Genomic DNA, 12,874 nt, shown 5'->3' with positions numbered 1-12,874 from the left:
TGGTTCTGCCGACCTTCAGCTCTCCATCAGCTGCAGTTCCTGCTCCTTGCCAGCATGGGCAGCAGAGCGCCGCGAGCCTGAGTTAGGCTAGAACCACAGAACAGCTGGTCAGAACCGGGTCAGAACTGGGCGAGAACCGTACCTTAGGGTACCCGGAATCGTCGCGTATTGAACCGATACGGGACGCGATTTGTTCGCCTAACACTCACATATTAATACTAATTATAAAAATAGACCAAAATAAAACAGGAAATATTAAGGTCAGCTAAATTCTCGTGGCGGGAGCTAAAGGACCCCAGAACGCTACGGCCCGACGCTGAACGTCACGGTTCAGCGTGGTCCGCCTAGAGACCGCCTAGAGACGGACACTGCGCAGCCGCAGTGAGCTGCTATCAACCCGCTTCTTTTTAAAACGTCCTCTACCCGATTCTCCACCTTCCTTAGAAGTAGAAACGCTTTCAAAAATACAGATGTGAGAGGGAAGACGCGCATTCCAGACTGAACAATGTTAGTGAGGATGAATAGAGACGATTAAAGAAAATGTGTCCGTCGTGGCGCAGTGCGATACCAGACAGAATGGATCAGGAGAGGAACTGCAGACCCGTCAGAACCCAAAGAACCAGACATCAGAACCTCTGCGTCCATCAATCATCTCCTGAGGCTAATATGGTACAGAACATTTTGCTATGATTGATTAAGTTTCTAATTGTGGTTTTAGTTGACTATTATGGTTTGACTATTTGCTTAGCATTGCGTTTGGATTCAATTTATTATATAATAGTATCAGCCAAAATAATATAAATTCCCATTTAAAGAACAAATCATACTAAGAGATTAACAGTAAATAAATACATAAATATTTCCTACATTAAAAAAGTTTGCTAGGGCTTTCTGTGTGTTTTGTTTAGAAATGAATTTTATTCATTCAGTGTTCAATGCATTATTTCACTATTATTTTATCAATGTGGTTTACCAGTTTGCATAACCTGACTTCCTATCCATGAAGAAAAAACATGCTAAGCAAAAATACACCAGACCTGTGGCCCAGGGGTGGCTGGAGGGGGGGCACAGGGGAACTGAGGAAATGATACTAAATAAATGTATCTTGTTAGGATTTAGTGGTAGATTTATTTAACTTTCACAAGTTTACTTTAACAATGAATTAAAATTATAGTGCTGCACTTTTAGCTGCTCTATACAGATAGGATCATACTTTCCATCTGCTGGATCGGGGATCTGCAACCTGGATCTCTGTAGACACAAGTGGCTCTTTGACTTGCTTAATATATCAAATGATGAAATGTTGTTCTGGGTTTTTTTTTGTTTCATTTTTTAAAGTGCCCCCATAAAAACGCACTGACTATCCTGGCCCCTGTGGTAAATTTGGTCTAGAACAAGCCTCCAAACCTAACTCCTTATTTCTATAAATATTTTGGTAATATTCTTTAACATCCCAGAATTTTCACATAACTTTTTGGCTGTCTGAGGACGTTTTGAATATTAAATCATGTGCTATGATCAATTTCTCATTACTTGAGTAGATTTTTACCAAATACATTTTACACCTGCTTATTTAAAGCTTAAGTAAATCTGCTTCAGTAGAAACATGTAGAAACATGCGACTCTGATTGGAGTATAGTTTTGGGGTATTCTAGGCCACCTCTATTAACGATTGCTCTATGGATCACTTTAACAGAAACACTGCCATGAAATACCGTCTATCCCTGCAGCGGCGGTCCCACCCATGAGACCCATGAAACACACACACACACCCGTGTCAATTGGAGATCTTACATGAGTGTCGGGCGACACGCTGTGGTGGGCGTCCCTTATTTTGATTTCTGAAAGGTGGCAACCCTAGCTGGGCCGGGTCGCTGACACGGTTCTGGCTCGGTTCTGACCCTGTTCCTCCATTTTGGATGGAGCTGCTTTGCCTTCCATCCTCCATATAAGCTGCAGACAACCGGATCGACTTCAGCAGAACCGGGTCTCTGCTGACGGCAACTGTATTGTTTGTCATGTTTTCCCGGTGCCGGGTTGGTTCGTGGCGGGCCGGTACCGGACCCTCTAAGAAGGATGAGATGTGTTCCTGATTAGTGAGGATGAAACTGACCACAACCGGTACCAGTCTGCCAGCAGCAGCCGGACCCGCAGACATTCCAGAGGTCTGGTTCTGAGGTTCTACAGTGTAGGCGGACCGGATGCCAGAACCTTCAGAACAAAAGCATCTGTGCTCTGATACCAGGAGTTCTGGTTCTGCTGACCATAAGTCCTTCATCATAATCAACCGATTATGATGAAAGTCCTTTCTGCAGTTCCCAGCGGTGGCCAGCAGAGGGAGGCAATCCTCCATGCTTCCTCTTCTCTGCTGGTCCGATTCAGGTTCTGGTTCTGGACGGGTAGCATGCAAAAACGTCCAGTGTTCCAGTTTAAACAGGATTCAGATTTTTACATGTTCAATCAGTCAAACTTTATTTGTTCAGCAAATTTCAGCAACAGAGCTTTACGTCATAAAAACACAGAAACAACTGAAGCGTCACGTTCTGCTGCCAATACACATCAGATTATTGATCAATGAAGCACTGATTAATGTTTAATTAATTATGTTTCTAAAGCAGCTCCAACCAGCTGGTTTAGCCTTAAAGGAACTCAGTGTTTCAGCTGTTTTGCAGTTTTCTGGAAGTTTGTTCCAGATCTATGGCATATAGAAGCTGAATGCTGATTCTCCATATTTGGTTCTGGTTCTGGTTGTGGATGCAGAGCAAAACCAGAACCAGAACCAGAACATGAGAGGGCTGAAAGTTAATGCAACAGCAGATGATTAAAAAATATATATCTTTATAGTTTTTATGATTTTGTATTTATGTTTTTATCAATTCTAATGTTTTTTATTGCTGTTTTAATTTTAATTGTATTTATGATTTCTATTTTATTTTTATTATCCTTTACCATTTCTGTTGTAATATTTTATTATGTTTTCATTGTCTTTAGATTGTTTTATTTTTATTATTTCTATTTTTATATATTATTTCTTCTCGGCTCCTGCGATTTCTGGCCAATCAGGTTTCATCTAAACATATCAAACATGTTTCCTCTGATTGGCTGATCAGTGTCCAATCAGGAAGCAGCTCTGTGACGACTTACAAGGCATCCAAAGAGCTTCTAATCGGTCACATGACAAATCGGAGCAGAAGTCTGACTGGCTGTTGTCCCGACCCACCTGTCTCCATCTCCAGGTGTGTGTGTGTTTGTGTGCGTGTGTGTCTCCAGCTGTGTGTGCAGGTCTGTTTGTCTGAGAACATCTGGCTGCTCTCCTGTTGTTTTGCTCTGTGTTTGGAGGCAGACTGAGCATCTGTGTGTGTGTGTGTGTGTGTGTGTGTGTGTGTGTGTGTGTCTGAACCAGGTTTTTGTATCCCTGTGGGGACTTATCTCTGTCGACAATGTGGGGTTGTGGGGACCTCTGCTCCTTGGGGGACATTTGGTCCCCATGAGGGAAATGCTGTTTTTGGGTTAGAGGTTAGGCTGTAGAATATGAATGAATGTCATATTCATGACATTCAATGTGAAGATCCCACAAGACACAAAAACACGACTGCCTGTTTCTGTGTTTGTGAGTGTGAGTGTGTGTGTTAAGCTTCTTCTGCTCCAACATAAACTTTATTCTCTCTTCAACTTCCTGACAGAAACCTTATGGGTCACCTGTTTGGGTCAGGGTGAGAAGCTGAACTAGAACCAATTGGATTACTGAACAGGAAGGATGAGGGGATCGGATCAGAACCTCAGAACAGCGCAGTGGTTTAACTCGGTTTTTTGTCAAAGCGGGGGGTTTTGCTGCTCTGCTTCTCGCCTGCAGGCTCCTTCTCTGAGCTGCAGAGCTGGGCTGGTTCTGGAGGAGCCGGGATGTGCGTGGGCAGCAGGGTGTGTGTGAGTGTGTGTGAGAGGCAGAAAGCAGAATAGATGAATGTAAGGAGGCTGACCTTTGACCCCTGGCTGCCTTCCCTTCAGCGCTCCGCAGATATTTTGGTTCTGTGGAAGAATCTGAGTTTTTTTCCTCGGATGGATCCATGAACTGGTTTCTGTGGTGGTTCTGCTGGGACCGGGCCGACTGCTTCAGAACCACCAACCATCACAATCTGCTGACCTGGATCAGGAGCTGTCAGAACCAGAACCTTTTCCGGGTCGGGAGTACAGTTCTAGCACCAGAGGTCTGTCGTAAACTGGACTGGTTCTGGACTTTAATGAGATGGTTCTGGTTATTATGTTGTTGCGCTCAGTAATCCTGCGTGTGTGTGTGTACTTGTTTAGTACACACACACACACACACACACACACACACACAGAGAGACACACATAAAATAATTTAGTGTGTCTCTGAAGGCCGCTGGCCTTATGGGGCCCAAAGCCCAGTTCTGGTGCGGTGGACCCCTTGTTAAGTGTCAGAGGTCAGGGGTGAGGTGTGAATCAAGTTCTGGTTGGGTTCGTTTAAGTGTCTGGTTCAGGCATACGGTCCTGATATGAGGAGAAATTAGTGACTACATTAAAATAGTTTATGCAGTTAACCTTTTCATCAACAGCCAACTTAATCTGTTCAACCACCTAATTGGAGCAAAGTTAAGCTTTCCAGAGTTTTTCTGATCAATCATTGAGATTCTTTAGCAGCTAACAGCAGCATTAGCTGCTACATGCTTAGCATTCAAATGCTATTTTAGACTAGCTTAGCTTCTGATAGGTTAATTCTTTTTAGCACAACTTGAACACAACAATAGTCTTTTCCAGCATCAAATTGTTTAGAAGCTGAAATTATCTAAGAGAACCAGCTTCATTGCTGCTGTTAGCGGATGTAGCTGTGCGTCAAATTTACCGACCTACCAAAAACCTTTGTATTCTCATACGAATACAGTGGTTCCTATCAGAACTCTTTACACAAAAGAAACAATGAATTGTGTTAAAATATTTAATGCTTTAAATCTGAAATTAATTATCAAATGAATGTGTTAAAATCCCGCCATTAGTAGAAATGTGTTGGATTTGCTGCAGATGCTCTGTCATGGTTCTGATGAAGTTCTGATGTTTTTGTGGATCTGATTGGGTTCTGTTTCTGGTTCTGATCCGGTTCTGTTGTTTTCCTGAGATCGGATCAATAATTCAGGAAGCTGCTTTCCTCCCGGCTCCTTCTGGCTCTCAGGGTTTTGGCATCTTGCCGGCTTTCTGGAGACAGATGGTGAAACGGCTGGGAATCAAACACCGACTGTCCTCCTCTTCCTCTTCCTCCTCCTCTTCCTCCTCTGCATGACAGACAAACGGTTGAAACCTAGAGACTGATCTTCTGCTGCCAGATCAGAGTCAGGAGATGTTTCAGTTCTGGTTCTGGTCCAGGCCATCCTCCCCGCCTTCCCAACCTTCACCGTCTCTATGGCAACGACCACGTTGATGTTTTGGGTTTCAGCTCCTCTTCCTCCAGTTGATTTTGTTGGGAGTCACGCGGGCCCGGTTCGGACCCTCGTTAAGTTCTGATGAAGGTTCTGGATCTGGAATGGTTCTGTTTCTGTTCTGGTTCTGTTTCTGTTCTGGTTCTGTTTCCATTCTGTTTCCGTTCTGGTTCTGCACTGGTTCTGGTTCTGGTTATGTTCTCAGGCTGCAGTTCCTCCCCTCCGCCTGCAGATGGCGCCCCAGGCTGTTCATCACGGCTGCTGCCTCCAGCTCAGGTTTTCCTGCTGAACGTTCCCTGGTTGCTCCAGGGCCGGATCTACAGGGGGCTACTGGTGGAGGGAACTGCCCTCTCTGCCCCCCCTGGCAGGAGAGCCCAGTTACCCCACTCATGTTTTATGTCCTTAAAAATAAGCAAATCTGTCTAGTTTTAGTGATGATCTTTGACACCTGAGCTGGCTCCGCCCCCATACCGTTAAACACTCGGGTTGTTCTCTTTAACAGAAGCGCCTGCTCAAGTTGATAGGCCGTTGCAGTTTGATACGTCCAACAAAGTCTTTCATGTTTGGTTTGTTAGCCATTAACATATTTTATTAGTTAGGTTTTCTAACAATAAACTCAAGAACAGTTTATGAAAAGCTAAAATATAAGAAATGTTTTCGACTCCAGCTGTTCCTCACATACTGATGTAGCATTGAAGCTAGCAACAGTTTGAAAAGATGGAAGACTATTATCATTATTATTATTATTATCATTATGATTATCATTATTACAGTTATGCCTGCTGCTGAACTACAAGACTCTATACAGAGTAGTTGATTTACTACAACGAGCTGACAGTAAAAAGTTTACAATAAATATTGTCTGATATTACTTAACATACACCTAAAATGTAAATACAGTAAGATAAGTTATTATTTTTCAATTAGTAACACTGTTCCAGTTTTATTTCTGGTTTTATTCAAGGAAATATCGATAACTACCTGACTTAGTCTCCTCTGAACCATGTGGTTCAGAGGATTAGTAGTACCTACTCGATTAGTAGTACCTCCATCCTCCACCAGGGGGCTCAGGCCCCTGGTGCAGTAGAACCTGCAGCAGGAACCGGTTCTACTCAGCACTATGAACCCGAACCAAGACGGGATCTGCTGCTTTTGGTTCTGATGGTTCAGGTTCTGGTTAGAAATTAGGTCAAGTTCTGAGGATTCACCACCCTTCAGCTCACTGAGTTCTGATTGGTTCTGATCACCTGAAGGTCCAATCAGAGCAAAGGTGAGCTGCTGCTGAGGTGTATTTATTTGGACCAATCAGGGCACAGAGTGTTGTCTGGTGCTGGTTCCTCAGAACCCGTAGGTTGCTTTGGATCAGAACCAGTGGAGGCGGTTCTTGATCCATAGCACAGTCTGGTTCTGGACTCTTGAAGGTTCCGATTCTGATGGCCCACATGGTTTCTGCAGCTACAGGGTTCAGTCCAGTTGGGCAGGACCATTTGAGGTTCTGATAAAAATATGGGTTGACAGTTGGACAGTTGAGGAACCTGATGGTGCTGAGCTCATCATCATCATCATCATCATCATTATTATTATGATGATGAAGAAGTTTGGTGACTTCAGTAACTTCTTCTGCGGTTCTGAGTTCGACCCGGTTCTCCTCCGGTATTCCACCTTCTGTTCCTCTTTGCTCCTAAAGGAGGGGGGAGGGCACTAGTGGCGCTCTCGTGCAAGCAAGCGCGCGCACCCAGCAGCAGCATACTTGTGAAAGTGCGCGCGGAGGATCGATGCTGTTATTTGTGATCGATCAGCGGCGCGTGTGATCAGTCTGTGGCCGCACACGGAGCGACGCAGCCCGGCGGAGGAGCAGCGGAGGAGCCGGTGTTCGGAGCTGGAGGAGTTCGGGACAGTCTCTCGTCTCCCGGGTCGTCCCGCCGCCTCTCCCCGCTCCGGCAGCGCTTGTCCCGGGAAAGACTCCGTTGCTGCACCGCTCTGTTTCTCCTGAGCACAGGGGAGCCGCACGCCGGCCGTGGCGCACCGCAGAGCGGACAGGGATGCCGGCGGGGGCCGCTTCTGGACGCAGTTCTTGGGTTCTGTGAAATGCAGTTCGGGACCGGTTTGGATCTTTGTTCTGTCCGTCTGAACCTCCTGAGGTCCTCGCTGCTGCTTTGACTGGACTTGTGCGGTGTCGCCGGAGATGCGGTTGGATTGTGGGCGGAAAGTTGTGCGCTTCCCGGCGGAGGGCCTCCACAGGTCCGGACCGTGACCCGGGGCGGGTCCGAAGTTCAGCTCTGCCCGGAAATGTGAAGCGAAGCGGGCAGAAGGAGGGCTCCGTTTCCCCCTCACTCACTCTTACACACACTTTCTTTTTCGCTCTTCACACACACAGACCAACACACACACACACACACACACACTGGAGTTTCAATAACCCCCCCCCCCCCCACCACACACACACACACACGTGCGCGCACGCGCGCGGTCGCACACACCTTCCAGAGCTCAGGGCCCAGCGGACAGATATGTATTCTCCGCTATGTCTGACCCAGGTGAGTCCCTTTACCTCCGGCTGTCTGCCAGCGGCTGCGTGCTGCCGCCGGAGCGCCAAACTTCCTCCACAGCCCGGTCTACATTTACCGGGTCTGGCAGCGATGTGTTCCGGTTCGGTTCGGCCCGGTGGCGTCCGACGCCGTTACCCGGGAAGTTCTGTCAGGCTCAGGGCAGTAATTGGACTGAGACAGATCTGATAGGAACCAGAATTTGGACTCCGAACCCGGCGGGTTTTTCCTCTTCTTTGGCTCTTAAACTTTGCAGCTGTGCCGCGCAGGAAGCGGGAGAAACGGCCGGTTTTCCGGTCCTGATTCCGGCCGTGTTTCGGTCACCTGTGGGCGTCTGAGCAGGAAGCCCGGTTTTCTTCATGAAGCCTGCCTTCCTGCGGCTGTTCGGGTCGGAACCGAACCTGCGGCCTGCAGCAGAACTCCAGGAACTGGAGGTGATCTGAGGTGATTCCACGGACCGATCCGGATGACTCCTGGCTTCTTCCTAAATTTAAACCTCATAAACACCTAAAGTCCTGCTGCAACCTGCAGGGTTGCATTCAGGGTCAGAGGTTAAAATCAGCATTTAGAGTCTCCCTTCGTGTTTCTGAGGGAAACGGGGACAGCCAGGATTAAATCCTCAGAACAAATTGGGCTGATTTTATTTTTATTCCTGCATCAGACACAAATATTTAAATTGATCCGTTTCTGTGAAATCCTTTTTAATCTGAGCAAAGGCTTTTATAAATTACATTTAGATTAAATCCCAGAGCTGAATAATTACTGGCTGTGCTGCTAAATCAGAAGGGATGAGATTTATTGATAATTCAGGAACATTTGAATGAAATCTGCTGTTTTCTCCGCAGAACCTTTTGTTGCTCTGATCCGCTAGATGTTCTTGCAGGAACGCTGCTAAATCTGGAGCTTCGCTGTGTTTGAAGTTGGTCTGAAGCTGCAGCAGCAAACAGGAGCGCTAATCAGATTATCAGCCTGTTAAACCAATAATCAGCAGCCTGACTGACTGACTGCTGGTTCTAATCCCGCTCAGCTGCCGTCAAACACTTTTCACTCTTTGGTTTTAACTGCTGCAATGTTTAAAAAAAAAAGAAAAAACAAAGATTTTCTCCAAGTGTTGAAATTGTTAATTGTAAATAATCGGGCCTTTCTTTTTTCTAAGTTTTATTGAGATGACGTCAGCGGTTTCTGCCCAGCCGCTAGGGGGCATCTTTTACGATATCTCCTGTTAAATTCGATAAATTTCTGAACAATATTTGTTCATTTAATTCTGTTATTTGTGGAAATTATTAAGCAATAAACAGAGCAGAAATAGAAATAGAATTACTGAATTCAATAGGTTTAATTTTGTTTAACATTTTAAATATTTAATATTTAGGGGTTTTTACACCAGTTTGGATATTTTTGTGGCTGTGATTTTATTTACCACAGAAAACAAAATGGAATAAAATAAAAATATTTATCTTTGCATTCAGGGGTAGCAGGAGCATAGAAGAAAATGATTAAAAATAAAATCAAAATCAAGAATAATTTACTTTGCAGTAAAGACAAGATTATGAGTTTAAATCCAGGAGGTTCTGCTGCTGGTTCTGGTTCTGCAGTTGGAATAAAATCTAAACCTGCAGATTTTAATCCCTGATTGGATTTCAGTTTAGGATCGTTGTTCTGGAGGCCCGGTCTGCTCAGCCGCTGGAGTGCAATCCTGGATGTTCTGGAGGTCCAGCGGGCCTCTGACCCCCTTGCTCCCTCTACTGACCCCCCGCTAACCCCTTGTACCCCCCGGTGATCTGATCCCCTCGGTGTGAGAGGCAACGTAGTGCTGGGAGTAGGTTGGTGTTTCTGCTCCTCCACATGCCGGCTGCCAACTGGGCCGGTTGTTCCTGTTTTCACGGTGCCGACAGGGAGCATAGAAACCTGCCTGGGCCCCCGCGGCCCCCCAGCCCCCCGGGGCCCTTCGGCCCTCTCCCGGCCCTGGAAGATGAAGGAAGAACCGCCTTTGGTTTCCAGCTGTTTGATCAGAATTCCCAAATTTTATTCACAGGACCAGCGTCTGGGCCGGAGGAGCCGGAGTGGGATTTTAGGACCTGAAATAACAAGAAAGATCTGCCGGGATCAGAATCTGTGAAAATTATTTAAAATTTCACACACAAAAATTCCAGTTTTCGACGGATTTCCCCCCCCCCTATTTTTGGGGGGATTTTTAAAAAATTTTCCTTCGAAGATTTGATCGGAAGCAGTGAATGTTAAAAAATAATTAGAAATTTTTTAATAAATTCCTGAATTGTGAAATAATTTTCCTGTTTTCCTTCAGTTGATTTTCCTGAAGCTGTAATTGGATTTTCCTTCCCGGAGCAGAATGACTGAATTATCTGAAAGGAAAGGTGACAGCGAGGAAATGTACAATTTTCCAGAAATGGTAGCTTCTTCCCAGAGTTTCCTGCAAACATTTGGGAAAATGTTCCCGAGGATGTTGGGATCATCTCCCCTGCTGGCAGGAAAAGCTGCTTTTGAGGCCAGACAGAGACTCGTTAAGTGGGATTTGGTTTGCGGCAGACAGACAGAGTGTCAACAGAGCAGATCAGGAATGTGAGAATGCGGCGTCGGAGCCCAACTCATCTCGGCAGCCCCCGGACTCTAACGCCGAGCGGGAACGCCGACGTTCCGGGCCGTCCGGCGCTCAGAGAGAAACTGCTGGGCTGCTGGAGGCTCTTTTGGAGACAAACCCGTTCTCCTGGAGCGGATCCAAGAAGGAACAAAGATCCGTATTCAGACCCAGAGCAGGGGGGCGCAGCTCTGCAGCTGGCGCTCCAACGCAGAGCTGCAACACTCACTCTCAACATCCGGCCTTTGTTTCTGGAAATCTAACCTGATCCTGGAGCAAAACCTGCAAAACAGACTCCTGGTTCTGAAGGAAACCATTTGGGTTCCTGGTTCTGCAGAGAGACGGAATTCATCAGAAATCTGAAATACATTTCTAGAAATCTGAGGCCCATACGGCCCAGTGTCTGGCATTCTGGGGCCCACATGGTATTGTGGGACCAATACAGTATTATGGGGCCTCTCTGCCATTCTGGGGCCCATACAGCATTCAGACAACGCTGAATCTGTTCTGTTGTTTAACACAACTGGATGGATGAACGGTTGGATGGAAACAGGAAGCTGCTCTTCTTGCTGTATCCACCCGGCCAATCAGAGGTCAGCGTTGCTGCAGCCCATGGCAGCAGTCGGCCTTGTCTCCATCTGTCTCTCTGTGTCTCACCATGTCTCCGTCTGGCTCTCCGTGTCTCACCGTGTCTCACCGTGTCTCACCGTGTCTCTGTTTATCTCTGTCCGTCCCCAGGATGAGTTCCATCCGTTCATCGAGGCGCTACTCCCCCACGTCCGGGCCTTCGCCTACACCTGGTTCAACCTGCAGGCGCGCAAGAGGAAGTACTTCAAGAAGCACGAGAAGCGCATGTCAAAGGAGGAGGAGCGCGCAGTGAAGGACGAGCTGCTGGGCGAGAAGCCCGAGGTGAAGCAGAAGTGGGCGTCCCGCCTGCTGGCCAAGCTGCGTAAGGACATCCGGCCCGAGTTCCGGGAGGACTTTGTGCTGACGGTGACGGGCAAGAAGGCGCCGTGCTGCGTGCTGTCCAACCCGGACCAGAAGGGCAAGATGCGGCGCATCGACTGCCTGCGGCAGGCTGACAAGGTGTGGCGCCTGGACCTGGTGATGGTCATCCTGTTCAAGGGAATCCCGCTGGAGAGCACGGACGGTGAGCGGCTCGTCAAGGCGCCGCAGTGCGCCAACCCCGGCCTCTGTGTTCAGCCACACCACATCGGCGTCTCCGTCAAGGAGCTCGACCTCTACCTGGCCTACTTCGTGCACTCAGGTGGGTCCCTGCTGCTGGAGGTTCTGATGGTGGGCAGGTTCCTAGTTCTGATGGGTACAGATCCCTGGTTCTGATGGTGAGATCCGGTTCAGCGGTTCTGGATTTTCAGACCATTTGTCTGCTGCAGAAACAGGAAGTGACAGATGCAGCTTTTCATATTAAAACTCTCTCGCAGAAAAAGGCTAGGGGTCAAAGGTAATCCTCTCACCCTGGCAGCCGCTTTAGAGACACAATGAGAGGTTAGAGGTCAGCATGTAGGGGGCCTGACCCTCCTCCACCCATCTGTCTCACTGTGTTCATCCGCTGCTGAAAGTAGTTCCTGATTGGACTTTCACCTCTGCTGGCTCAGCATACCTGCTGCAGATGTGTGTGTGTGTGTGCGTTTGTGTGTAATACGTTGTGGGGATCATTCTCCTGACACATACTACGTTGTGGGGTCTAATTGCTCCTTGTGGGGACCGAAGCCTGGTCCCCTCAATGGGAAACGCTGTTTTTGGGTCAGGGGTCAAATTTAGGACTAAGGCGTGAATTGAGTTTTGGTTAGGATAAGGTTTAGGTTTAGGCTGCAGAAATGAATGGAAGTCAATGGAAAGTCCCCATAAAACATGTGTGTGTGTCTGTGTGTGTGTGTGTGAACCAGGTTTTTATATCCTTGTAGGAACCTATGTCTGTCTACAGTGTGGGGCTGTGGGGACCTCTGCTCCTTGTGGGGACATTTTCCTGGTCCCCATGAGGGGAAATGCTGCTTGTGGGTTAGAGGTTAGAGTTAGGGCTAGAGTGTGTGTGTGTGTGTGTGTGTGTGTGTGTGTGTGTGTGTGTGTGTGTGTGTGTGTGTGTGTGAGCTCTGAGCTCTTAACCAGATTTGAAGCTTCATTTCTGGACTAATTACCGAAGTCCTGACTGACCTGCAGACTCACACCTGAACTCTGCTTCACCTGCTGATGCACACACACACACACACACACGCACACACGCACACACACGCACACACACACACACACTCTAGCCCTAACTCTAACCTCAAACACACAAGCAG

At 47.3% G+C, this 12,874-nt stretch overlaps 1 protein-coding gene and 1 long non-coding RNA gene across 4 annotated transcripts in view; one reads left to right on the top strand and one right to left on the bottom strand.

Annotated features, from left to right (window-relative positions):
* Window positions 1-12,874, top strand: part of LOC103131872 (nuclear factor 1 A-type-like) — a 34,111-nt gene that overhangs the window by 9,015 nt on the left and 12,222 nt on the right. The window contains exons 1-2 of one of the 3 annotated variants that reach the window (XM_016666971.1): window positions 7,870-7,966; window positions 11,310-11,838. In XM_016666971.1, the coding sequence (XP_016522457.1) occupies window positions 7,940-7,966; window positions 11,310-11,838 (556 nt within the window). In that variant the 5' untranslated portion in view covers window positions 7,870-7,939. Of the gene's footprint in view, window positions 1-7,869; window positions 7,967-9,472; window positions 11,839-12,874 lie in introns of those variants that run through there. The other 2 variants (XM_016666970.1, XM_016666969.1) reach the window with 2 other exon arrangements.
* Window positions 4,861-7,954, bottom strand: LOC107834948 (uncharacterized). The gene is made up of 3 exons (XR_001660785.1): window positions 7,865-7,954; window positions 5,608-7,833; window positions 4,861-5,545 (listed from the first exon to the last, which is right to left on the bottom strand). It is a non-coding gene; the product is annotated as an uncharacterized LOC107834948 (long non-coding RNA).

This window comes from Poecilia formosa, unplaced genomic scaffold (genome assembly GCF_000485575.1).
Source record: "Poecilia formosa unplaced genomic scaffold, Poecilia_formosa-5.1.2 Scaffold864, whole genome shotgun sequence".
Lineage (NCBI taxonomy): Eukaryota > Metazoa > Chordata > Actinopteri > Cyprinodontiformes > Poeciliidae > Poecilia > Poecilia formosa.
This window is presented reverse-complemented; position numbering and strand designations above follow the sequence as displayed.